The sequence below is a fragment of the Moschus berezovskii genome, chromosome X, assembly GCF_049115385.1.
Source record: "Moschus berezovskii isolate FMDL1 chromosome X, NW_MosBer_1.0, whole genome shotgun sequence".
Classification (NCBI taxonomy): Eukaryota; Metazoa; Chordata; class Mammalia; order Artiodactyla; family Moschidae; genus Moschus; species Moschus berezovskii.
Window position 1 is genome coordinate 144,886,749 of NC_142488.1, and position 27,938 is coordinate 144,914,686.

The window sequence follows — 27,938 nt, forward strand, 5'->3', positions numbered from 1 at the left end:
TGATACTGGGGTTCTTATACATGGAGGTTCCATACTTAAATAGGATATTTTTAGTGCCAGGCTCACGTGTTAGATGTAACAGGTTTTCTTAAAGAATATCCAACTGGTCTTTGATTCCTTTTGCCCATCTTTGACTCCAGGCCTTATAGAGGCCCAGACCAAGATACTGAATGAACAACTTTGGAGTTTGCGCCACAGTACTCAGTGTGCTTTCTGGTTAGACAGGGTGTAAAAAATGCAACATGTAGGTAAAGGAGGAGGTGATCGGGCTTTTGGCAGGGGGAGTTACGGTGGATGTCAGGAGAGTCTTTCTTTATAGATGGGATGAGGTTGAAGCTGGAAGACTTTGCCAGAAAGATAGATACATTTGTGACAGAAATATAGACTCAGGGTGGCTGCAGTGAAGGAAGAGTTAATGGTTGGCTTGGTGGGAAGTGATGAGTGCTGGGCAGGCACCTACTCCTAGACTGATGAGCATGACCCACCTTCTGAGGGTCCCAGGCGCCACTGACAGGTTTTGCAAAAGAGAGTCTAAAGACCAGACATGACAAGCAGGGTGGATATACAGCAACACAAGGGAGGAGACCAGTCAAGAGGCTGTTTTCCCAGCCAAGAGATAGCAGACAAGTTGCCTTATCAAAGGTAAAGGTGAAGGAAAGTGGTAGCCAAGGCTGCTCCTGAGATTTCACGTTTGAGCAACTGTGTGTAGTGATGGCCCCAAGGTTTGATAGGAACTAGCTGACGGCTGGTGAGGTTAGTCGGGGTTGATGTGCAGAGATGTGATAAGGTCATAATGAGGATGACTATATGCTGAGTCCTGGGAGTTCTAGTGAATCATTGACCCTGAGGGTGGTCTTAGAGATGCCAGCACACTGCACACTACATCAATCCAATAAAGGACAAAAACTGTGATTACAAGGGTCAGAACCTTATGCCATAGGACTTGGACTTTCTGTAGAGGACAAAGAGCCGAGAAGATTTCTTTTTAAATTGTTATAAAATACACATAACATAAAAATTACCATCTTAACCATTTTAAAGTATGCAGTTAAGTGGCATTTAGTACATTCATAGTGTTGTGCAGCTAATGTCCAGAACTTTTCCATTAGACAACAGCTCCCCATGCCCTCTACTCCCAGCCCCTGGCACTTACCATCCTACTTTTTGCCTCTATAAATTTACTACTATAGATACCTCATAGAAGCGGAATCATACAGCATCTGTCCTTTGGTAACTAGCATCTTTCTCTTAGTCTTAATGTCTTAAAGGTTCATCAGTGTAGCATATCAGAATTTTCTTCCTTTTTAAGACTGAATAATATTCCATAATGTGGACATACTGCTTTTTGTTTGTCTGTTCATCTGTCAGTGGACACTTGGGTTGTTTCCACCTTTTGGCTATTGTGAATAGTGCTGCAGTAAATATGGGTGTACAAATATATTTTCAAGATCCTGCTTTCAGTCCTTTTGGGTATATACTCAGAGATGAAATTGCTGGATCATATGATAACTTTATATTTAAGTTTTTTTTAGGAACCACTGTACTGTTTTTCCACAGCAGCTGCAGCATTTTCCATTCCCACCTACAGAGCCAGAAAAGTTTTAAGCAGATGATTGATGTGGTCAGATTTGTGCTTTACAGCTATCTCTATGGTGTCAATGAAAAGAATGGACTTGAAATGGGCAGGTACAGGAAGGGAGAAGAGCTTGGAAGTTGTTCCAGTGCTCCAGGTAAGAGATGATGGGGCCCTGACTAGGATAGCAGCTGTGGAGATGGAGACAGAACTGTTTAATAAGAATAATGAACCCAGAATTTGGGGAGCAATGAGGAAGAGGGAAGTGTCAAGTCAGAAAGAATGTGGCTAGGTGGAGTATGTGACCCCTCCTGGCTCATGTGGTGGGGCAACTCTCCAAGTTGCCACTGCACTTCCTGGAGCCATCTGAACAAATGCCCACTTCACAGACATACCAACCAAGGAAGCAGTCTCAAACGGGTCAACAGACAAGGGCACCTGAGGCAAGGCTCTGGCTTCCAGGTGTGGCTGTGGACAAGCCCTCTTTACAGATCAAAATGATTCTCCATTTCCAGTCTTTGGGTCCAGTCACTGGCATGGTATCTCAACAGACTAGGTTTATCAGAAAATGTGGCCTTTTGAGTGTGTGGGCCAGGGAATTAAGCATCGCTTACTCCTCATAGTCTCAAGTAACAATCAATTCCTCAGCCCCAGCCTGGACATATGTCAGAAGGAAAGGTAATCTATGCACCTTCTAGTGGATGAGGCTCGACCATCCTGGGATTCCAAGAAGCACAGAAGAGGGCAGAGTGAGAACTGCGAGGACACAGGCAACAGTAACAGCCAATTTGTGAGGGAGAGTTGGATGGAGGATAGAAAACATCCAATCAACATCTTAGAATGTCTGAATTGGCCAAGTTAGAGTAGTTAAGAGCTGAGACAGAATAGAGAATTCTTATGTGTGGGTTGCATATAATTTCACATAGGGACAGTTGGTATGGCCCAGCAGAAGAGGACCAGAGGACAGTCACTGCCAAGGGTAAAATCTCAGGCTGTGGGAGATTGTTTTTCCATCAGTTTAGCAAGCTTTAATTTTTATATTTTATAATTATCTTCATTATCTCCACCATAGTTTGGTCTCAGGTCAAACAACAGGGAGGAAACACAGTCCCACCCAGCAACAGAAAATTGGATTAAAGATTTACTGACCATGGCCCCACCCATCAGAACAAGACCCAGTTTCCCCCACAGTCAGTCTCTCCCAACAGGAAGCTTCCATAAGCCTCTTATCCTTATCCATCAGAGGGCAGAGAGAATGAAAAACTCAACCACAGAAAATGAATCAAACTGATCACATGGACCACGTTCGTTCCATTCTGTTCCGTTGCTCAGTCGTGTCTGACTCTTTGCGACCCGGTGGACTGTAGCCTACCAGGCTTCTCCGTCCATGGGATTCTCCAGGCAAGAATACTGGAGTGGGTTACCATTTCCTTCTCCAGGGGATCTTCCCGACCCAGGGATCGAACCCGGGTCTCCTGCATTGGAGGCAGACGCTTTAACCTCTGAGCCACCAGGGAAGCCCACATGGATCACAGCCTTGTCTAATTCAATGAAACTATGAGCCATGCCGTACAGGGCCACCCAAGACGGACGGGTCATGGTGGACAGTTCTGACAAAACATGGTCCACTGGAGGAGGGAATGGCAAACCACTTCAGTATTCTCTCCTTGAGAATCCCATGAACAGTATGAAAAGGCAAAAAGATAGGACACTGAAAGATGAACTCCCCAGGTCAGTAGGTGACCAATATGCGACTGGAGAAGAATGCAGACATAACTCCAGAAAGAATGAAGAGATGGAGCCAAAACGAAAACAATGCCCAGTTATGGATGTGGTTGGTGATGGAAGTAAAGTCCAATGCTGTGAAGAGCAACATTGCATAGGAAACTGGAATGTTGGGTCCATGAATCAAGGTAAATTAGAAGCGGTCAAACAGGAGATGGCAAGAGTGAACATTGGCATTTTCAGTTCAGTTCAGTTCAGTTCAGTCGCTCAGTCGTGTCCGACTCTCCGCGACCCCATGAATCACAGCACACCAGGCCTCCCTGTCCATCACCAACTCCCGGAGTTAACTCAAACCCATGTCCACAGAGTCGGTGATGCCATCCAGCCATCTCATTCTCTGTCGTCCCCTTCTCCTCCCGCCCCCAACCTTTCCTAGCATCAGAGTCTTTTCCAGTGAGTCAACTCGTCGCATGAGGTGGCCAAAGTATTGCAGTTTCAGCTTTAGCATCAGTCTTTCCAATGAACACCCAGGATTGATCTCCTTTAGAATGGACTGGTTCGATCTCCTTGCAGTCCAAGGGACTCTCAAGAGTCTTCTCCAGCACCACAGTTCAAAAGCATCAATTCTTCGGCGATCAGCTTTCTTCACAGTCCAACTTTCACATCCATACATGACCATGGGAAAAACCATAGCCTTGACTAGACGGACCTTGGTTGGCAAAGTAATGTCTCTGCTTTTTAATATACTATCAAGGTTGGTCATAACTTTCCTTCCAAGGAGTAAGCATCTTTTAATTTCCTGGCTGCAATCAGCATCTGCAGTGATTTTGGAGCCCCCAAAAATAAAGTCTGACACTGTTTCCACTGTTTTTCCATCTATTTCCCATGAAGCGATGGGACCAGATGCCATGATCTTTGTTTTCTGAATGTTGAGCTTCAAGCCAACCTTTTCACTCTCCTCTTTCACTTTCATCAAGAGGCTTTTGAGTTCCTCTTCACTTTCTGCCATAAGGGTAGTGCCATCTGCATATCTGAGGTTATTGATATTTCTCCCAGCAATCTTGATTCCAGCTTGAGCTTCTTCCAGCCCAGCGTTCCTCATGATGCACTCTGCATATAAGTTAAATAAGCAAGGTGACAATATACAGCCTTGATGTACTCCTTATCCTATTTGGAACCAGTCTGTTGTTCCATGTCCAGTTCTAACTGTTGCTTCCTGACCTGCATACAGGTTTCTCAAGAGGCAGGTGAGGTGGTCTGGTATTCCCATCTCTTTCAGAATTATCCACAGTTAATTGTGATCCACACAGTCAAAGTCTTTGGCATTGTCAATGAAGCAGAAATAGATGTTTTTCTGGAACTCTTTTGCTTTCTCCATGATCCAGCAGATGTTGGCAATTTGATCTCTGGTGCCTCTGCCTTTTCTAAAACCTGCTTGAACATCTGGGAGTTCACGGTTCACATATTGCTGAAGCCTGGCTTGGAGAATTTTGAGCATGACTTTACTAGTGTGTGAGATGAGTGTAATTGTGCGGTAGTTTGAGCATTCTTTGGCATTGCCTTTCTTTGGGATTGGAATGAAGACTGACCTTTTTCAGTCCTGTGGCCACTGCTGAGTTTTCCAAATTTGCTGGCGTATTGAGTGCAGCACTTTCACAGCATCATCTTTCAAGATTTGAAATAGCTCAACTGGAATTCCATCACCTCCACTAGCTTTGTTCGTAGTGATGCTTTCTAAGGCCCACTTGACTTCACATTCCAAGATGTCTGGTTCTAGGTCAGTGATCATGTTATCGTGACTATCTTGGTCGTGAAGATCTTTTTTGTACAGTTCTTCTGTGTATTCTTGCCACCTCTTCTTAATATCATCTGCTTCTGTTAGGTCCATACCATTTCTGTCCTTTATCGAGCCCATCTTTGCATGAAATGTTCCCTTGGAATCTCTAATTTTCTTGAAGAGATTTCTTGTCTTTCCCAGTCTGTTGTTTTCCTCTATTTCTTTGCATTGATCACTGAAGAAGCCTTTCTTATCTCTCCTTGCTATTCTTTGGAACTCTGCATTCAGATGTTTATATCTTTCCTTTTCTCCTTTGCTTTTCGCTTCTCTTCTTTTCACAACTATTTGTAAGGCCTCCTCAGACAGCCATTTTGCTTTTTTGCATTTCTTTTCCATGTGGATGGTCTTGGTCCCTGTCTCCATCGGCATTTTAGGAATCAGCAAGCTAAAATGGACTGAAATGGGTGAATTTCACTCAGATGACCATTATACCTACTACTGTGGGCAGGAATTCCTTAGAAGAAATGGGGTAGCCATCATAGTCAACAAAAGAGTCCGAAATGCAGTACTTGGGTGCAGTCTCAAAAATGACAGAATGATCTCTGTTCGTTTTCAAGGCAAACGATAATATCACAGTAATCCAAGTCTATGCCCCAACCAGTAATGCTAAAGAAGCTGAAGTTGAACAGTTCTCAGAAGACCTACAAGACCTTCTAGAACTAACACTCCCAAAAGGTATCCTTTTCATCACAGGGGGCTGTAATGCAAAAGTAGGAAGGCAAGAGATACCTGGAGTAACAGGTAAATTTGGCCTTGGAGTACAAAATGAAACAGGGCAAAGGCTAACAGAGTTTTGCCAAGAGAATGCACTGGTCATGGCAAACACCCTCTTCCAACAACTCAAGAGAAGACTCTACACATGTACATCACCAGATGGTCAATACTGAAATCAGATTGATTATATTCTTTGCAACCAAAGATGGAGAAGCTCTATACAGTCAGCAAAAACAAGACTGGGAGTGGACTGTGGCTCAGATCATGAACTCTTTATTGGCAAATTCAGACTTAAATTGAAGAAAGTAGGGAAAGCCACTAGACTATTCAGGTATGACCTAAATCAAATTCCTTATGATTATACAGTGGAAGTGATAAATAGATTCAAGGGATTAGATCTGATAGAGTGCCTTAAGAACTATGGATGGAGGTTTGTGACATTGTATAGGAGGCAGTGATCAAGACCATCCCCAGGAAAAAGAAATGCAAAAAGGCAAAATGGTTGTCTGAGGAGGCCTTACAAATAGCTGAGAAAAGAACGGAAGCTAAAGGCAAAGGAGAAAAGGAAAGATATACCCATTTAAATGCAGTGTTCTGAAGAACAGCAAGGAGAGATAAGAAAATTTGAGGAAGAAATGCAAAGAAATAGAGGAAAACAATAGAATGGGAAAGACTAGAGATCTCTTCAAGAAAATTAGAGATACCAAGGGAACATTTCATGCAAAGATGGATACAATAAAGGACAGAAATGGTATGGAACTAACAGAAGCAGAGGATATTAAGAAGAGGTGGCAAGAATACACAGAAAAACCCTACAAATAAGATCTTCATGACCCAGATAACCACGATGGTGTGATCAGTCACCTAGAGCCAGACACCCTGGAATGTGAAGTCAAGTGGGCCTTAGGAAGCATCACTACAAACAAAGCTAGTGGAGGTGATGGGATTTCAGCTGAGCTATTTCAAATCCTGAAAGATGATGCTGTGAAAGTGCTGCACTCAATATGTCAGCAAATTTGGAAAACTCATCTGTGGCCGCGGGACTGGAAAAGGTCAATTTTCATTCCAATCCCAAAGAAAGGCAATGCCAAAGAATGTTCAACCTACTGCACAGTTGCACACATCTCACATGCTAGCAAAGTAATGCTCAAAATTCTCCAAGCCGGGCTTTGATAGTACGTCAACTATGAACGTCCAGATGTTCAGCTGGATTTAGAAAAGGCAAAGGAACAAGAGAGCAAATTGCCAACACCTGTTGGATCATAGAACAAGCAAGAGAGTTTCAGAAAAATATCTACTTCTGCTTTGACTATGCCAAAGCCTTTGACTGTGTGGACCACAACAAATTTTGGAAAATTCTTCAAGAGATGGAAATACCAGACCACCTTACCTGCCTCCTAAGAAATCTGTATGCAGGTCAGGAAGCAACAGTTAGAAATGGACATGGAACAACAGACTGGTTACAAATTGGGAAAGGAGTACATGAAGGTAATATATTGTCACTCTGCTTATTTAACTTATGTGCAGTGTACATCATGCGAAGTGCCGGACTGGATGAAGCACTATCTGGAAGCAAGACTGCCGGGAGAAATACCAGTAGCCTCAGATACGCAGATGACACCACCTTTATGGCAAAAAGGGAAGAGGAACTAAAGAGCCTCTTGATGAAAGTGAAAGAGGAGAGTGAAAAAGCTGGCTTAAAACTCAACATTCAAAAAACTAAGATCATGGCATCCAGCCCTATCATTTCATGGCAAATAGATGGGGAAACGATGGAAACAGTGAGAGACTTTATTTTGAGGGGCTCCAAATCACTGCAGATGGTGACTGCAGCCCTGAAATTAAAATATGCTTGCTCCTTGGAAGAAATCTATGACCAACCTAGAAAGCATATTGAAAAGCAGAGACATTACTTTGCTGGCAAAGTTCTGTCTAGTCAAAGCTATTATTTTTCCAGTAGTCATCTGTGGATGTGATAGTTGGACTGTAAGGAAAACTGAGCACTGAAGCACTGATGCTTTTGAACTGTGGTGTTGGAGAAGACTCTTAAGAGTCCCTTGGACTGCAAGGAAATCAAACCAGTCCATCCTAAAGGAAATCAGTCCTGAATATTCACTGGAAGGACTGATGCTGAATTGAGGCTCCAATACTTGGGCCACCTGATGAGACGTACTGACTCATTGGAAAAGACCCTGATGCTGGGAAGGAGTAAAGGCAGGAGGAGAAAGGGATGGCAGAGGATGAGATGGATGGGTGGCATCACTGACTCAATGGACATGAGTTTGAACAAGTTCTGGGAGTTGGTGATAGACAGGGAAGCCTGGTGTGCTGCAGTCCATGGGGTCACAAAGAGTTGGACAGTACTGAACTACTGAACTGAACTGAATAATTTTATAGCTCTGTGATTTCCGATGCCTGAGTATAACAAAAACAATGTAATTTGGGGTATAGAGGAAGACCTTGGATTTCTTGGATGTCTTAACTGGTGAAATTTATTCCTTAGTTACTTGAAAGAATCAGAATTCCTCATGAGGGAGTACTTGTTTCAACAAAAGTTTAGCAGCAGTAGTTGCAATGGCCCTTTTAAAAGGGAAAGCTTCAAGCCAGTGAAGGAACAGACATGGTAGTAAGAACATATTTAAAATCATGAGATTTAGGAGATGAGTGAAATCAAATTGCCAGTGAGGGAAAAGGTCTTGAATTATGTATATTAACAAAATTCCATAGGTAAGTGGTAAGAATTTCCAGTAGAAACCCACTGGCTTAGAATACCTGAATTTAAATTTTAAAAAGTAAAATTGCAACCAAATTAACATTTTAAAAATAATTGAAATTATGACTGATAACATTGCACTGTTGTTTTCTAACATCGGGCAATACAGGGCAGCACTGGGACTCTGAGAAATAAAAGCATATCATGAACAGTGAGGGCACTGACAAATCTCTAAGAATTTTATATGATTTCTGAAATATTTATGTAATTAAAATTTTACCCATTAAATTTAGGAAATGCTCTGCATTATTATTATTGTTATTTATTATTATTGGATTAGTGCTTCTCATGTAATTTATATAATATAAAGTATATTTTATATTTTACAGTATAAAATACAAATATACAACTCGCAAGACAGATTTTTTATTAAATTAACAATATTAGACTAGCTTTGTTTGCCAAGGATTTACCTAAATTCTTTGAATTTGAATTTTTAAAAAATTCTTGTTAGTTTATAAAAATTCTTATAAAAGAATACTTTTACTGTACATTCAAAGTACTAGAACATTTTTAATGAGTTTTAGAAATATTTAATTTATATAAGTGTTTATTTACCCCCAAGTCAACTGGAATAAAGGATAAGTGATCTTGTAAGTTTACTTGGTAATTCTATTCATAAGTAAAAAGATATTACAGATATATAACATATACTTGTACATAAATGTTCAGATAGACTCAAATGGAGATCTTATGGTTTAATTCTAAAATTTCAGCCATGTGTCAGGTATAAACACAAATTGAAGACTCGTTGGTTTGTATAAGAGCTGGTTCTCCTTTTTGCCACACACTTTATATTTTTATCAGAATTCTGTTTCTGGCAGATGGGACAAGTTGAGGTCACCTGCTCAACATGAAGGCTAAAACTTCCTGCTAATATTGTACAGGAGGCTTTAATTTCTTTTGCCCTGATATATAATCTTATGGAGACTATAGACTAAATTTTGGGTGAGGGACCAAGGAGAAACTAGTCAGTTGGGGTATCTTAAAAGTTATCTACCTGGACAAAATATCTAGAGCATTTCCAATTAGGTTTTTCAGCATGTTGTTTTTATGCTTTGTGACCACGGAGAGCTCCCCGCCAGTGGAAGCAGGACCTAGAAGGCACTATATTTGTCCTAGACACTTAGGGGAAGAGAAGTCCTTCATCACAGATAGTTTGGGATATTGGGAAGCAACAGTAGCTTCTGTGGAGAGGTGACAGGGAGATGGGAATGAAGAAGCGACAAGAGCTAGTGCACCCAGCTCTTTCAAGAAGCTTGGCTGTCGCAGGGGGGAGAGAAGCCGCGGAGTTGGGGTACGGTTGGAGTGTTTGAAGTTAAGAAAGACCTTTTTGTTTGCCTTAAACGGGCCGTCTAAGTTATTAGCCCATGCTTCTGCTTTTATCCCACTTCCATCCGCAGACTTAGTGATGGGAAGTGTAGTGGCAGCTACTTGGTCAGACTGGAGATGGGAACAGTAGTCGAAGTTACATCCTGAGAGCAATTTGTGACCTGCAAGCAGACCCTCACCCCATAATTTTCATGTGTGGGGGGGGAAATGAAAATGCTATTACTTCGTGAAAAATAACTGTGACTGCTCGGCAATAAAAAAGACAAGGAGATCCTAACTGCGATCAACAAACGGGCAACAACGAGTAGTACGTCTGTGCCTGAGCCTGTGCGTGTGCCTCGGGCTCATGCTCAGTGGAGTTTGGCAGGTGTGCGCCTGCAACAGCTGCCATTTTCTGCAGCTGAGAGCTCTGACCGCGATGTCCGTCGTGAAATACGACTACCAATAAAGAAAATGGCTGTCCTGGGCGTGCTCAGCTTTGGCAGGGCTTATTCTGGGCTTTGCCTATGTTAGCCAGCAGATGGCAAGCAAGGATCAACAATGGGTTGAGCCTCACCTGTTGGGCGTGCTCAGAAGCCTTTTGGTTTTCATGGCCCTTCCCCCCCCCATTGCAGGGTCATCAGTCTGTTTGAGAATGTAGTGAGCCCTGATGATTCTCTTCCCATTCTTTTGCCCCCCTCCCCTCCCCCGCCCCAGCCAGGCAAAGCAGGACTTCCCTGTAGCTCAAACAGTAAAGAATCTCCTGCCTGTGATGCAGGAGACCAGAATTCTATCCGTGGGTCAGGAAGATCCTCCGGAGAAGGGAATGGCAATCCACACCAGTATTCTTGCCTGGAGAATTCCATAGACAGAGAAGCCTGGCGGGCTACAGTTCATGGGGTCGCAAAGAGTCAGATATTACTGAGCTACTAACACACACAGCCAGCCAAGGCAGCTGAGGGGAGAAGCCTCTTGCCAGAGAGCTGGTGCCCTGCTAGATTTTTGTAAACAGGCATTCTGAGCACCTCATCCTGGGGAGAAGACAGGCTGGCTTGGGACTTTTTAAGCAGGACAGGTGAACTGGGACTGGGGAAATTTGGAGAAAGGAGCAATGGCAACAGGACGAAGGGGACAGAAATGCCACTGTTTCCAGCTAAGAGAGGTCTTTGCCTTTTAAAACATCATTGAGGTCATCAGTAGTCATTTCCAGTAGTCATGTATGGATGTGAGAGTTGGACTACATAGAAAGTTGAGTGCTGAAGAGTTGATGTTTTGAACTATGGTGCTGGAGAAGACTGTTGAGAGTCCCTTGGACTGCAAGGATATCCAACCAGTCCATCCTAAAGGAAATTAGCCCTGAATGTTCATTGGAACGACTGATGCTGAAGCTGAAACCCCAATACGTTGGCCACCTGATATGAAGAGCTGACTCATTGGAAAAGACCCTGATGCTGGGAAAGATTGAAGGCAGGAGGAGAAGGGGATGACAGAGGATGAGATGATTGAATGGCATCACTGACTTCATGGACATGAGTTTGAGTAAGCTCCAGAAGTTGGTGATGGACAGGGAAGCCTGGTGTGCTGCACTCCATGGGGTCACAAAGAGTCGGACACAAATGAACGACTGAACTGAACTGAAGTCATCAGTTGTTCTTGGGGACTGTGTTTGTGATGGGAGGGGAGCAGTGGTGCTGGAGTCCTCCTGAGGAGGACATGAACACTCCCTGAGGTGGGGGCCATGCCAGGCTCTTCTGTGTCCCCCAACCCCACCCCCCCCAGGAGAAGAGCCTGCTATGGTCACAGGAGGGGATATGGGTATGCAGTGGATGACCCAGGACTCATTCTTCTTCAGCACCTTGGTTGTTTTTGAGGAGAAGAATGTGGTCACCAAGGTGGGAGAGACGTGGCAGGGGAGGCCTGGAGTCCTGAAAGATGATCAAGGAGACCCAGCTGCACCCACCCAGCAGTGCACAGACCCCAGCGCCTCGGAGCAGAGCAGTCCCAGAAATCCTGAGCAGCGCCTGGAAGTGGACAGCCCGGCCAACAGGTAAGGCTACTCTGTGCTGGGCTCCTGCTAGCCTGCCTGAACTGGAGTTTTGTCAGGGGCCACACCCCAAAGCAAATCCTAACACACTAGTCATGCCCGTTACCTTCTGCAGTTATTATTGGCTAGGAATCCTTGTGAAGCTGACCAGCAATGAACATCCTTGGGGTAGGTCTCTGTGGGCTTGAGTTTGAAGCCACAGCATCAGATCTGTTGCACCAAACCTGACAGCTATTTGGAGCATGAAGACCTGGGTTGGCAGAGGGATACAGAGTGCCTTTGCCACTTGTGGGGGTGGAAGATTTCTGAGGAAAGTGTGCTAGAATGTGAATAAATTCTTCCACTGCCACAGCCACCAGGATGGCCTTGCATGGCAGCATATCCATGTTCCTTAGCTCCCCAGAGATCTTTCCCCAGAGTGGCCACAAGTTTGGGAAATGATATACAAATGAACTTCCCTGGTAGCTCAGATGGTAAAGAATCTGCCTGCAGTGTAGGCGATTTAGGTGCAATCCCTGGGTCGGGAAGATCCCCTGGAGAAGAGAGTGGCAACCCACTACAGTATTCTTGCCTGGGGTATTCCATGGACAGAAGAGCCTAAATACTCCATGTGAGCCAGCTGTAGGTAGCAAACAAAATGGCCAGCCCTCTATCCCCACCCTCATGAAGCACACAGTGAACTAATGACCAACTACTACAGCAGTAACACCACAGTAATAGCCATTAGCATTTGCTTCAAGCTGAGAATGTGCAGGCATCCTTCTGATGCTTTATGTGTATTCACTTAATTCTCATACCAACCATATGGGAGAAATGCTATTATTATCTGTTCTATAGATAAGAAACTGAGGCAGAGGTAGGTTGAATAGCTGGCCAGTAGTCATCCAACCAGGCAGTGGCCTAATAGGGATTAAAACACAGTCAGCCCAGGGCCTGTGTTGCTAATCACCATGTCATATCTGCAACCTCTCCATTTTTAATAAACTGGCTCATCTTATCCTTCAGGTCTCCTTGCTGCTTCAGCTCTTTTGTTGCCTGAACTACTGTGTTGGGTGTGGATAAGTGGATGCCAGACACTTGCTAGCTGCTCAATCAGAAATGGATGCTGTTTCCTTCCTCTTGGACTCAGTCTTCTTTTCACTGTCTGGTTCTATACTTTATCCCCCAACCTGTCTTTCCAGGTTCCCATGGGGCTTCCCCTCCCAGCCAGTCCACCTCCTCCAGTCTCCACAGTGCGTTCCTGTGTCCTAGATAGATATAGGACTAGCACAGGGTGACTGGGCACATTGAGGCAGGGAATCTCGCCCAGCCTGGGGTGAGAAGGCAGGTGGTGATGTCGTGTGCAAATGTACCAGAGAAGTACATTTGACATAGTCCCCAAAGATGGGGCTTGGGAGCTGGGCAGGTGCTAGCTCATGATTGTTCCCTACAATCCCCACTCTTAAACTAGTTGAAGTCCTGTGCACTGGATTCTCTGGTAAAGGGGTGGTAGCCCAGAGGCTAGAGCAGGTGGATGAAGCCACACTCAGGACATGATCTGAGTGGCACCATGTTGGAGAGAAGCCAGAATTAACCCAGGGCAGTGTGTTCCCATAAGGCTGAGCTGAGAATGTTAGACAGGGGGCTGACATGAGGCGATGGCACAAATGGGGAAGGCTCAGGGATGGAACCTAAAGGAATTCCCTGAACTGTAACACTCAGGCAGCTGCAGCAGCTTTTGGTATGGGACAGCTGATCCAGGAACAGGCAGAATAAAAGCAAGTAATGGCCTGGCCAGAAAAACACCCTATGAGCTGGCTAGGAGGTCCAATTCCAGGCCAAGCGTTGTGTGTTACACCAAGGGGTTGAGATTCAGAAAAACCATTATACCCATAAGTTTTCTTCCTCTTCTTATGGCAGGTGACTTCCAGAATGAGGTCCATCCACATTTCTTCCTTGGTAATGCCTAAATTAATTTGTCCCTCTCTTCCTCAGCTTTGTATTCTCCAGAGACTTCACTGGAGGAACGGGGCAGGGAGCTCATTCTAGGAAGGGGCTGAGTCTATCAAGTCTGTGCTAGCCCTATAGCTATGCTATAACCAAGTGAATCACAGGCCAAGGCCCTTGGCTGTAGGAGTAGTTATGGGCACACACTGGAAGGTTGGGGTCTTGCCTCTGACTTACAAAATGAGTGCTTCTACCCATTGATTTCAAGAGCCTCAAAGAACAGAAGCTGAGTGATCTTCAAGGTTTGTTTAAAAAACATTGCATTTTTTATAACTCCTTGACATGGCAGTTTTGGCATTAGCCCCTGATAACCCTGTGTGACTCTGCAACACATCAGTTCTCAATGTTGACGTACTTGCCCCTCCCTCCACTTCTTTCAGGATGAGAAACCCCTTGAGCTGTATGGTCTCTGTTCCCAGCCCTGCCCCTCCTGAGCAGCATCCTATTCACATGCCAGCCTCCCCAAGTGAACTGGAGCCCAACTCAACCAGGTAAGAAGAACCATCTTGGAGATGTTCTCTGGGCTATTCCCCGGAGCTAAAGGACTCAGCTTTTGTCTCATGCTACTTCCTTGACATTAGTTCTAGTGCCTACTGCAATTCCCAGCAGCCTGCTGGTCAAAGGGCCACAGAGTGTAGCTTAGGTTCCCTTAGTATAAACTCCTATTGGAGGCCTGAATGGAATCTCCCAGTGAAAAGCTGATGTGTCACTTTCTAGGGCTCTGCTATCCTTTGGACCTTGCTAGTGTCTCTTGGGGAACATGCTTGAAAAGGCCAAAGAAATACCTCTGAGGCCAGGGCCTATGTCGTCTGCCTCTCTCACGTTATTTGTTGTGAGAAGAGGCACATACCTATTGCCTCACCTCTGCTCCCGGTCCCCATGCCATGTTAGAGTTCAGGAAGGGAGTCATTGCAAGGAGGCTTAGTGAGGTAGGGGTGTGTGTGTGTGTCTGTGTGTAGGGGAGATCGGAAGAACCTCTACTGCCATCAAGCCAGCAGGCTGGAGTGCAGAGCATGGAAATTGGGCCAAATTTTGGGTCATTGTGAGTCTATCATGAAGTAGACCTTGTTTCCAATGATGCCAGTGGCTTGTCCAGGGTGAGGCAACTTCTTGACCTCTGGAACTCCATGAGTGAGAAGGGAGAGATTAGATTGCAGGTGGAGATTTGGACATCTAGGATTGAGGCTTATAGGCAACCTCAGTCCCAGACAAAAGGGAAACAAAATGTGGTGAAAGAGGAGGATAGAAAGTCCACTGGACTGAAGTCTTATGAAGGTAGTGTACCACCACTGGCTGTAGGGAGCCTCTTTCTAGCACTCTCAAATCTGCACACAGCCGGCTATACCCATGAGCTTTGATTTCATCCCAAGTCCACTAAATGGGGGTTTTCCCTGCCCTGGACTCCTGCTTTATATCAGGCCCAGTTCCCTGGAATCTTCCAGTATACCTATTTCTGTTCTGTTATGCTTTTTCTACAGCAAAGGAATTCTCTTTGTGAAGGAGTATGTGAATGCTGGTGAGGTTTCTTCCAGGAAGCCACTGTCTTCATTCTATGGCAGGTAAGAAGTCCCAGATCTTTCATATCATGGCCTTCTCCTGCCAGGCCCTGTGTTGTTCTCATTCCTGCATCCCCAGTACCTCACTAAGTACATGGCCCGAGTACCTTCATTTATTGTATAGGTGGATGATTTAATTGCCCATGGACATGATATACCTTTCCAGCTGTTCTACTTCACTTGATGTCTTGTGCTCCCCTTTTATCATTACTTCATCCTATGCTCCACTTCCAGCCTCATTCATTTCTGCCTTTCTCAGTAGACTACAAGCTTTCTTTTTGTGAAATCCTGAGAGTATCACTCTTGCTAGAGCTGTTGAGGCCCTTAAGAACTGTCTAGTTAATTCCATCCTTCCAAAACTCAGAGCTCCTCTCTTCAGATCCCATGCTTCTTCCAGCATGCCAGTTTGCTTCATTTGAACACACATTTGACTGCGTGTGTTCACACAGATACATGCATAACTTTTCACTCATCTTCTCTTTGCTTGCTTCTTGAAGCTGTATTGAAGTCTACCTCTGTGCCACTTCAGCTAAAAACTAACCCACACTGAGACAGTGTCCTCCTGGGAATTTTTTAAAATGACACATCCCCTCACTTCTGGGGTTAGAATTTTAGTAACAGAAAGGAACATCCTGGCCTTATTTCAGGATTCGGTCTCTGGGGATTCCAGGCCAGCTTTCACTGCTGCTGTGGAATGATGAGCATGGGCCTGGGGATCAAGTTGAAGTACACACTCAACCCTCATTTTGGGTCATTTTGGGCAAGATGGTCAACTTTTATGAGTCACAGTTTCTTCATCTGTAACTCCTTATAATGATTTTTCCCCAGTAGCTTTTTTGAAATATAATTCATATATCATAAATTTCACTCTTTAAAGTGTACAGCCCAGTCATTTTTGGTACATCCACAATGTTATGAGATCATCACAGCTATCCAATTCCAGAAAATTTTATCACCCAAAAAGGGAACTGCAGACCCATTACCAGCTCTCCCCCTCCCCCTGCCCGACACACACACCACCAGACACAGCCCTTGGCCACCACTATTTTCTGTCTCTATAGACTTTTCAGGGAGGTTTTGATATGAGAAATACTGTTATGAGATATGAGAAATACTGTTTACTGTTATAAACCTCCAGCACCCTCAAGAGAGCTATCTTTGCCTCTATGAACACTGTCCATTTGGTATTTCTTCTTCCAGTCTCACCAGTACTTTGTTTAATTGGACACTTAGAATTGTGTAGTTCAGTGTGTTTTCCCCTTTTGCTTTACATTCCAGGAGGTTTAGAAATAAACTTAGTGCTCAAAAGAAATCAGAAGCTGGGCTAAAATTCTAGTCCACTTCTTTTACTGCAAGCATGACCTTAGCCAGGTCACTTACCTCAGGAGGTCATCGCACAGCTCCTTTGAGAATGGAAGCTTCACCAAAGCATATCCTAGAGCTTGTAGCTAGTTTTCATTCCTTGGAAATAGTTTTTAATCATTAGTTTTTATATAAGAAGTCATATTATTGAAAAATAAAGACATAAAAAGGAAAAAAAAGCCACTCTGAATCTCACTCTGTAACTCAAGCACAGGTATTATGTTAGAATGTTTCCTTCCTTTTGTGTTCCTATTCTTAGTGTCTGATTTCTGCTGTGAGTGGGCTCCTGGTGACTGTCACATTATTACCCAGGCACATATGTGGGGAGAAAAGCCATGGTCCTTTCCCCCTGGTCAGTGAAAGTGACAGTTCTCCTGGTAAGCACAGTCTCCAGAATCCTAGCCACACACTTGTCATCTTCCTCATGATGGCAGGTCTTCTTTGCCCCCAAGGCAAGGGATCTTCTCTGCAAGAATTATGCCTTGCTGGCACCAAGTTTAAAGCTTCCCCTACCATTTAGCATAACAGATGATGGCAAGTCAGGCAGTCACGTCTCAGCTTGTGGCCACAGGGTTAATCAGAAAAGCATTCTCCACTAATGACTGAAGTAGTGATCTGCCTCCCATTTTTTGCCCTCCTCTCTCCCATCACACTCCCTGCAGCATCGGCAGCAATGAGGACTCATGCAACATGGAGAAGAAACTCCCATATGATGCTACTCCATACTCTGAGAGGTAAGTCTGCTGTGTTACCAGGGAGCACACAGGTCTACAGACAAGAAGCAGCTGAGGGAGATGTAGCCATTAAGTCCATTTGCTTTTGTCTACTGCTTTGCTACTTCTGATCCATTTCCAGATGTGATGTGTCACACCACAGCATAGGGCATGCTTCCCTTGTCCAGGTGTCACACTTGTGGCAACCAAAGCCTTTGAATCCAGCTAAGACCAGAAGGCAAACACAGTGAATCAGTGACAGAGCTAGGACGAACACCAGGTCCCTGACTGCTCTGCCATCTAACTGTGAGCTGGAACTGGCGGCGGTAGAATACGAGGGAGGAACAGAGCTGTGACGACGGCAGGAGTCTTTAACAACAGTGTCAAGAAACTGAGCCCTGGGCCAGCAGCAGGGCAGTCAGGGATGTTCAGCAAGTTCTGTCTGAGGGGGAAAAGCAGGGGTGACTCCGGGAACAAAGGCAGAAATCCTGGAACTGGGGAGATACTCAGTCTACAAGTCTGTATCTAGGACTCCAGTATGAGGTCCCAGAAGGCTCCACAGCCACACTGACTTTGTGATAGTCCTTGGGTCCTTGCTGTCCCTGTGATATTCCAGGCAGGACCCAGTGGTCCCAGGCATGAAGAGAGGGGCCATCAAGACAGGGAGCCAGGTAGGGCATATAAGGACATGTCTCCTGTAGAAGACACGGGTCTTCCCATTCTAGAGGGGAACAGCCCACCATGCAGATATGTTTGGCAGGGGAATAGGGAGAAGCAAGCTGCCTGGAATAAGAATCACACTGCAGTGTCCACATGGATGATAGAGAGTAGGATGAAGACATGTGACTGGTTTCTGGAAACAGTGTGAGGGTCTACAATGGGCTGAGGTCCAGTGTGGCCCAAGGCTATGTATGGCCAGTTGCACACCATAGGTAAAGATATAAGGCTGCCTGCATGAAAGCACAGAGTCTGGCTGCATCACATCAGTAGTCTGCATACCAGCCTGACTGTGGATTCTTCTTTTTCATTTTCCAGAAAAAGTGGAGGGATCTGTACTTACTGCAACCAGGAGATCCGAGACTGTCCAAAGATCACTCTAGAACACCTTGGCATCTGCTGCCATGACTATTGCTTTAAGGTAAACTATTGCTTTTTAAGGTAAGAAAGAGGGGTGGTGTTGCTGACAATATCATCCAGAGCTGGGGATTCCTTTTGGGTTCAGAGAGTGTGGAGAAGGCTTGATTTCTGTATGCTTATGCTCCATCTCGGGGGCTTTGCAGAAGTGGGAGCTGAGTGAGCTCTCAAGTCTAAGGGAGTTAATGAGTGTTGGCATTTCTATGTGCTCAATACTGTGAGGGAAACAAAAGCAGTCTCATGGGGAAAGACTATTCCCAACAGAGGGCCAACAAGTGTAAAGGCCTTGGGGCACAAGCATGGAGAATTTTAGCTCACATGGCTGGAATAGTGTGAGTGAGAGATTAGTGGTAGGAGATAAAATCACAAGGATCCTGAAGAACTGGATCATGTAGGTGTTGGAGGACACAAAGAGACTTTAGATTTCATTCTAAATGAAGCTGGAACCTGCTAGAGGGTTTGGGTTGTAGAAACACAAGGTCTGACTGAAGATAGAGAAAACAAAACAGTCACTTGGTTAGGGGGTTGGCATGGCAGATGTCAAGATGGTGGCTAGATTGGTAATATTGTTTGAAAATAGAGCTGGTAGTCTGGGGGTGTGAAAAAATGAGAGGAGTCAAAGGACACTTCAAAGTTTGGGGCCCAGCCATTACCTGAAAGCATGGTGGTGCCTTTTACTGAGAAGGGAAATACTGAAGGGGAGAAGGTTTGAGCAAAGGGAAGGTGTAGATGAATGAAATTCCAAGGAGAGCTGCATGGGGAGCTCCTGTGATCATATGGATATGTGCATTTGTGTTCCAGGGAAAGGCCAGGGCTGACAAAATCATCTAGGGTGTGAGTAGGTGGGGATGGGGGTTGACGCTGAGCCGTTGTGTCTTTCCTGCATTTAGAGATTGGGAAGAGGAGGGGGTCTACAGAGGAGGATGAGAAGTCACACAGAATATAATGCCCCAAGTGACACAGTTTCTCCCGTGAGTACAGTGGTCACCAGTGTCGGTGGCTGCTGAGAGATCGAATGGGATGAAGCCTGAGGACTACCCTTGAACTTTGCAGCATGGTGGTCGTTGACCTCAGTTGGAACAGTTTTGGTGGGGTAATGGAGATAGAAGCCTGACTGGAGTGGGCTCATATGGGAATGGACAGAGTCACTCTGAAACACTCTCCTGATGGGTTGGCTTTATAAGAGAGCAGTGCAATTGGACAGTGGGGCAGAGGTGCCAGGCATGGGTTTATGCTGATGGGAGTGGTAAGAGTAGCAAGCAGACACTGATGATGCAGGAGAAACGGATGCTGATGGTGATCCTGATGTACATCTGGAGAAGAGAAAGATGGGTCCCAGTTAACACATGGCAGGGACAGAAAAAGCTGAATGTGTGGGTCGTTATGGAGAGGTTCCCAGGTTGGCAGGTGGAAGGATGAGGACCTTCTTCAGTAGTGGTCTCTGTTTTTCTCAGTGAATGAGAAAACAGGATCACCTTTGAGGGGTGGGGAGGAGTGTTGGACACTTGAGAAGAAAGGGGAGGATTTGAAAATTGTCTCAGAGACAAGGAGGGTGGATGGGCCCTGCAGAGCCTGCTTGAGGGGAGAACTCGTGCATTCCTTTGGAGACCAGTTAGCATGTAGTGTGTTATTCCCTAGTCAGACTCAGCCACAGAGGTGAAACAGGGACACTTGCATTTACTGGGACAGAGGCTATGCCAGGTGAGTTGGCATGGTTTAGTCTGTGCCCAAGGGAACAATCACAGTGAGGCGATGGCAGAGACTATCCGAGTGAGTTGGAGGACATGGAAATCAAGGAGAGGGGCGAATGACTTATTGGTTGTGCTGAGGTCTAAAGCAGCAGTTCTCACACTGGAGCACGTGACTCACACTTCACTATCCCCTGAATGGCTTCTTAAGATAGAGTGCTAGGCCCCAGCAAGGTTTCTAACTCAGTACATCTGGGTGGGACCTGAGAATTGGCTTGTCTAACAAGTCCAGACAATGCTGAGGCTGCTGGTCGACAGAGAGTCTGGCCAGAGCAGTGGCTGAGGTAGAGAGGGGCCCAGAACATTGGAGGAAAGGGACAAAATGCTAGGTGGTTGGAAGCCCTTTCATCTACGCGGATGCAGAATTGACTCAGGAGTAGAGGTGCAGGGAGAGACTGTGACATGTGGTTTGCCAAAGAACATTGTTTTCCTGATTCCTGAACTTACGTGAAAAGTTATTAGAACTGGAATCAACAATTAAATACCAATAAATTGGATAACTGGAAAGAAATGGATGCATTCCTAGAAACATACTAAGATAGAACCAAGAAGAAATTGAAAGCTCGGAGAGACCAATAATAAATTGATTAGATCAGTAACCAAGCACCTCTCAACAAAGAAAACCTCAGGGCCAGGTCTTCACAGGCAATTCTAACAAATATTTAAAGAAAAAATAATACCAATCCTTTTAAACTCTTCCAAAAATAGAAGAAAGAACACTTCCAAACTAATTTTTTGAAGCCAGCATTATCCTGACACCAAGTCAAGCACAATATTAGAAATTGGGCTACGCTATTGGGGTCGCAAAGAGTCGGACACAACTGAGCGACTGAACTGAACTGAACTGATGATCCAGCAATCCCACTTCTATGTATATACACAAAGGAATTGAAATCAGGCTCTTGCAGTCTCTGCACTGCCTGTTCACTGCAGCATTGTCAACAACAGTCAAAACATGGAAGCAATCTAAATGTGCAGTGACTGATGGATAAAGAAAATGTGGTATATGCATTAAAATGGGATATGATCCAGCCTTTACAGACAGAAGGAAATCCTGTCATTTGCAGCAACATGGATGAAACTGTAGAACATTGTGCTGAGCGAAGTAAGCCAGACAGAGAAGGGCAAACACTTCTTAGTACCACTTATACAAGGAATCTAAAATAGCAAAATCCTTAGAAGAGAGTAGAACGGTGGTTGCTAGGAGCTTGGGGAGGAGGTGAAATGGGGAGGTGATGGTCAAAGGATAGAGTGTCAGGTACTCAAGATGGGTTAGTTCTAGAGCTCTACACGGCACAGTGTCTGTAGTTAATAATACCATATTATATAATTAGAACTTGGCTAACAGAGGAAAAGAATGTTAAATAAAAAATCCTAGAGTACTTTTTCAACTTTTATTTATATACCTTAATCACAGAGCACCCCTGTTAAACACAGAGCAGAATTACTTAAGCAACTCTTGGCACATTTGGTGCCACAGAGCCCAGTGTTGGAGGAAAGGTACAGTTGGAGTGGGTGGGCGTCCAGGTAAGGCTTTGTGAGGGAGGTGGGTCAGGAGTCAGAGATGAAGACGTGTCTAGGGGTATTTTCCAGGTGGCTGAACAGGTATCCATCATGCGTGCAGAGGGAATACGAATGAAGAGGCCAGTAGGAGGCTGGCAGGCATGGGAGGAGGAGGCCCACAGTGGCAGGAATTTTAAACTTGCCGGACTGGGTTGCACACAGGGCAGGTGAACTTAGAATTGTGGCAAAACAGTGAGACCTGGTATTCTTGGGAAATTCTTAGAATGTGGGCAGGGTGCCTGAGACCCACCCCTGGAGGCCGTGAACATAGAGGTGGAAAGGATATCACTTTCACAAGATCACAGAGCCACTCAGAACTGAGGGTCAAAATCCTGGCTCCAATATCAGAGTGAATGTTGTCTGAGCTGTACTCTGCAGCCTCCCAGGAAATGCCATTCCACTGCTCAGGTTCATCTGTATAAATTCATCTGTCACTGTCCTTTGTCAGAGGTTTATCTTACCTCTGTTAGATTGGCATAACATTTTAAAACACTAGTTTCTATTGCTATGCTTAGGAATAAAGAGAGGACATTTAATATCCACAGCATCATAACAGCCTTTTAGGCTCCTTGTTCTCCACAGTGTGAGGCACGTTGCAAGCCGGGGTTGTTGTTGTTGTTGTTGTTGTTTTTCTGTTTGCAGAGGTTATCCTCTAAATGCATCACCACCACTAGTTGGCTAAGTTGAAGTTCAAGCCCTGGCCTACAGTAACTAAAATGACAGAGGGCTCATTAATTTACAGTGAAAAAATGGCCAGGAGACAGGAACTGAAATGTAGAAGAAGAAAGACGTCAGAGAGGTGCTGGGTGAGAATGAGCAGAGGGACTTAGGGATCCTAGCAGCTGATCGCCACTACTTACAGCCAGAAGCAGAAGGCTTGTCCAGGGTGTGCCTGGAGATAGCTGGAGCCCCAGACATATGGGGATTCTTGGTCTCCTCTTATTTGAGACTGTCTGCAGGCCTCTCTGCTCTAACCTCTCATATCAGGAGAGGCTGCAGCAGATGGATAGCCATTTCATCCTTTAGAAGTTGGATGGAGAGGCAGGCCAGAGGGGCTGGACTGCTGAAATCACCTTCCCTTTCATTGCGCCTTCATATCACCTTCCTTTCACTTTCAACATCACAATTAAAGCTCTCCAATAGATGAGGAAAGAGAGCCTCAGTAACTCACCCAAGCTCAGCCAGCTAAGGAGCAGTCAATTTAGGGCTCAAACTCAGGCCCAATTCTGAAACCTGGGCTCCTAATGACTGTGTGATCATTCTGCCTGTTAGTTTTTGTTTTTGTTTTACTGTTGCTTTTGTTTTTGTTTCGGCTTTGTCTCTGTTTATGTCATTTTTAAATTGCCTGCTTCGAAGTCATCAGCTTGGTGCCTGCCCACTCCACTCATTTAGATTGCTGCACTTGTATGTTGACCTCTAGCTTGTTTTCTCTTTCAGTGTGGGATTTGCAGTAAACCAATGGGTGAGCTTCTGGATCAGATCTTCATTCACCGTGATACCATCCACTGTGAGAAATGCTATGAGAAGCTGTTCTAGGTGGGTGCTGGCAAGCAGCAGGAAATTTACTAGGGGGTAGAAATGTGCCCTAGTGTTTTCCTGAGTCTTGACCTGAGGCACTGCTATCTCTCCTAGCCTTTATGTTCAGGGGGCCTGAGTCCTTGTGTCCCTATGCCATGTGACACTTTGAAGTCTTAAGTGGTACAGATGAAGACCTTTCCCATGGACATTTGCAAGCTGCAGAAGCCACTGTCTCTTTCTCTCAAGGAGCACCTTCCATGCAGCAGCTCAGCTAAGCCCCCTAGCTGCACTGCTAGGTCATTAGCCCATCTGGGGACAAGGAAGTAAAGACCTAAAAAGGAAAAGGACATGTAGAAGCACTTAGCTTGTAGATGGCACAACCAAGACCTCAACCCAGGACTTTAGATTCAGCTTCTCTGCCACAGTCCCCTGGGCTGCCTCCACCATTGCTCAGATAGCATGAGATCAGGACTCAATAGCCAAGGTATTCAGTAAAACAAGATGTTTAGCTGGGGACCAGCAGCAGGTAAAGGCCAGGATAAGTGGGCATATGTGGGAAGTGATGGTGCTATCCTGGTGCTTGGGCAGCTTCTGGTCCACGTTGTCAACTCTGCTTGAACACAGGTTTGCATGCTAAAAACCAGTGGAATTGACCCCAGTGTCTGAGCTTCATGGGCCCTGGTGATCCTGGCAGCCCCTCCTCCTTAGCACCTGTTCAACTAGAAGCACAGGACAGAGTATCTCCCTTGAAGGGATGGGAATGGTTAGCCACCAGGCCTTCCAGCACCTTCGAGCCTGTTCTGCCTTTTATCCAGAAGAAACATTGATCCGGACTATTACTTCCCATGCCTGGAGCAGTCGCCCTCCCCAAGAGCCACTGACTGCTCATTGGATTGGGTGTGTGTTTCCAATCTCATGGATACTTCTATTTTCTTTTACTTCCTCCAGGCTGAGAAGAAAGTGATGACTCCTGGACAAGTTTGACTATCCCCAGTTGCCCCAAGTTGCTGGCTCTTCTTCCCTTACTTCTTCCCTCATGCTTCTGATTTGTTCATGTTTTTGCCCTTCTTAAGTTGAACTTGCTTATATCCAGTAGCTTATCTTGATGATGTTATGATAATCCCTTGTGTGTGTACCTTTTATAGCTGAAAAAGCACTTCCCAACCATGATCTTACTTCAGGTTTAAGCAAAGAGCATTGAACCATAATTCTGTTTTGACTTCCCTAAGACTGGTCAGCTTCCTGATGAGTTTAGGTGGCCTAAGTGTGCCTTTGGGACTTGAAAGCAGAAGGAGACCCCCCTGAAGCTTCTTAGGAGCCAGGTTAAAGAATGTCAATGATCCCTGGTGGGTAAATTGCAGACACTGAATGCTAGGGATCGACATAGGCTAATGTTTAGCTTGTCTATTTGCCATATATATTTTTTGAACTTTCCATATTCTTTTACTAGTTCATTGCTTTCAATTGATTTACATAGCAGATTTTAGTTACCTCCTCCTACCTACCTTTCAGTATAGCTGAGTTCTTCCCCACAGGCATGTGGGCATGTATTAGAAAGTTTATTTAAATTCTCTATGATATAATTGTGAAGAGCCTACTCACCAAATGGACATCGTGTCTGAATTTTGATAGCTGATTGATACCTTTGATCTCAATTTCCAGCCCCTAAACTTTACACAGGGATCCCCTAAAGAAGGTCTTAGAGTGTATAGACTCCAGCAAGATTATGAAGGGAGAAAATCAGCTAACATTATTGAGGCCTTACTACATAGCAGGCATTGTAACAGAGTGATGGCATTAATCCCCATGATAATCTTGTGCAGAGGGTATTCTTCTCCCCAGTTTGAAAATGAGGATATTGAGGCACAGATAAGTGGTCAGAACCATTGCTGTGTCTCTCCAGTAACTGTAACCATAGTCCTGAGCCTGTGTGGAGGTTAATCTAGTCCTCCCGGGGAACCTGCCCCCCTCAGACCTTCCCTGAGGCACACTTTTACAAAGAGAGGCAAGTGGGAAATTGTACTCCTCCTCCAGGATGTCCTCTGGGCATTCTGGGTAAAATACAAGAAGAGCCAAACTGGTCCCCGTCATCCCCCTTTTCCATGAAAATGCTTCTGGACTGAAATACTCTTAGCTGGGAAGAGATTTGACTCACAGATCTTCCCAAAGAAGAGCTTGTCGACCCAGGGGAAGCTCCAGTGGGCTCGCTGATCTGAGCACAGGGCCCTCAGTGACATCCCATTTTGCAGTTCAGACTCTGTCCCAAGCTAGCAGCAACTACCAAGACCCCAGGAACTTGAAACAGGGACTCCTGTTAGCCTACTGGACAGATGTAGGTCCATGCAACTGGGCTCCTCCACCTTTTGGACCAGGATTATTGTGTAAATTGGGCTTCCCTGGTGACTCAGTTGGTAAAAAATCTGCCTACAATGCAAATTCCTGGGTCAGGAAGATCCACTGGAGAAGGGATAGGCCACACACTCCAGTATTCCTGGGCCTCCCTTATGGCTCAGCTGGTAAAGAATCTGCCTGCAATGCGGGAGACCTGAGTTTGATCTCTGGGTTGGGAAGATCCCCTGGAGAAGGGAAAGGCTACCCACTCCAGTATTCTGGCCTGGAGAATTCCATGGACTGGGTAGTCCGTGGAGTCATAAAGAGTAGGATGCGACTGAGTGACTTTTACTTTCACTGTGTAAGCTCCACAAAAGGACAAACTGACAGTTTTTCTGATTAAAAATGAGGGCCTTTTCTCTTGATTTCGAAGAGATTGGGCTGCCTTTCTAAGTGTCTGGTGTCCTCCGCTGGCGTTCAGAAGTTGTTTTGTGGATGTTGCTCCACATTCAAATAATATTTTTTGTGATGAGACTGTGGGGGAGAAAGTGGTCTCCCCATCCTATTTTTCCACCATCTTGGGACCACCCCTTCTCTTGATTTAATTAGAAAATGTCTCTCCATCTCTGTCCAGTTTCTGAGCCCTGTGCACATTGGATGGTGGACTTGTCTTTCTTGCAAAATGATCAGAGAATATTCCATTTATCTACATGGATGTGCATCAGATTTGCTCTGGAGGGGAAAATTGGCACAGCATGCCATGTCCTGACACAAAATATGAGCTGGTTTTCCTCAAGACTAGCCCTCAGCCTGGGACTTAGCACATGGTAGGGAGTGACACATTGGTGCTGAATGAGTTAGTGAAAGGGAAAGAGGTCCAAGATAGGCTGGCTTCCCCACCTTCAAGATACACTCTGCCTTTAAGGGAGTTTTAGAACCAATGTGCAAGATACTGATTTTAATCGGAAAAAATCTCTTTCATGGTTGAAATGGCTCACAATTCTGCAGACTTAAGAAAGAGAGGTAGTTGCATTACACTTTGCTTCTTTTTAGTTGCCTAGAATTTTTAATCATACTTGCTTGACTCACAGTAACGTACACAAACATAATAAATGGTGAGATACTTCATGTGTAAATGTTAATGTTTCCTTTTTTAACTGTAATAACTTGGTGCATTTGACTGTGTGATTAATTTTCTCCTATTACTTGAAGCCATTCTCTTTACAAAAGCAAATAAATACTTTTAAGAAGTATCAAATATAAAGAGAAAAAAAAAAGCTCAGCATTATCTAGAAATACTCTTGCCTGGAAAATCCCATGGATGGAGGAGCCTGGTAAGCTGCAGTCCATGGGGTCACGAAGAGTCGGACATGACTGAGTGACTTCACTTTCACTTTTTACTTTCATGCATTGGAGAAGGAAATGGCAACCCACTCCAGCGTTCTTGCCTGGAGAATCCCAGGGATGGGAGAGCCTGGTGGGCTGCTGTCTATGGGGTCACACAGAGTTGGACACGACTGAAGTGACGCAGCAGTAGCAGCAGCATACATGCACTGGAGGTGTGCAATTCTAGACCTGTCAGATCTTTTTTTTAAAAAACTTAATTTTATTGGAGTGTAGTTGCTTTACAGTGTTGTTAGTTTGTGCTGTACAGCAAAGTGAATCAGCTATACATATACATATATCCCCCTTCCATTTTGGAGTTCCTTCCTATTCAATAGACCTGTCAGATTATTTTTTAGACCTATCAGATCTTAATGAGTAATGTTTTATTCTTTTGGGTCCATCCTTTCATTGCTGATAGGTGGCTGCTTCGTACTTATTGAGTACTTGCAATGACCAGGAGCACAGTCCCTTACAAGCCCATTCGGTCTCTGGAAATGCATTGCTCAATTCAGTTACAACCTGTTTCCTTTAACTATCATCCACTGATAATCTATAATCCCTCTCTTGTATGCTAGCCTCTAAATTATGTAAATATGCTTATTGGATTCTTCCTCTGTCAACTCTTCCCATTTAAACACCCCTGTTCCCATCAACTCTGGCAGTA

General features: G+C 44.9%; 1 protein-coding gene across 16 annotated transcripts in view; it reads left to right on the forward strand.

The window, feature by feature from the left end:
* Positions 1-27,124, forward strand: part of ZNF185 (zinc finger protein 185 with LIM domain) — a 66,883-nt gene extending 39,759 nt beyond the window's left edge. For 15 of the 16 annotated variants that reach the window (XM_055437801.2, XM_055437811.2, XM_055437815.2 and 12 more), the window contains 7 exons: positions 11,786-11,980; positions 14,344-14,454; positions 15,442-15,522; positions 17,544-17,615; positions 18,630-18,732; positions 23,477-23,575; positions 24,506-27,124. In XM_055437801.2, coding sequence (XP_055293776.2) covers positions 11,786-11,980; positions 14,344-14,454; positions 15,442-15,522; positions 17,544-17,615; positions 18,630-18,732; positions 23,477-23,575 — 661 coding nt within the window. In that variant the 3' untranslated portion in view covers positions 24,506-27,124. The remainder of the gene's footprint in view (positions 1-11,785; positions 11,981-14,343; positions 14,455-15,441; positions 15,523-17,543; positions 17,616-18,629; positions 18,733-23,476; positions 23,576-24,505) is intronic. The other variant, XM_055437818.2, reaches the window with a different exon arrangement.
* Positions 27,125-27,938: the final 814 nt, after the last annotated feature.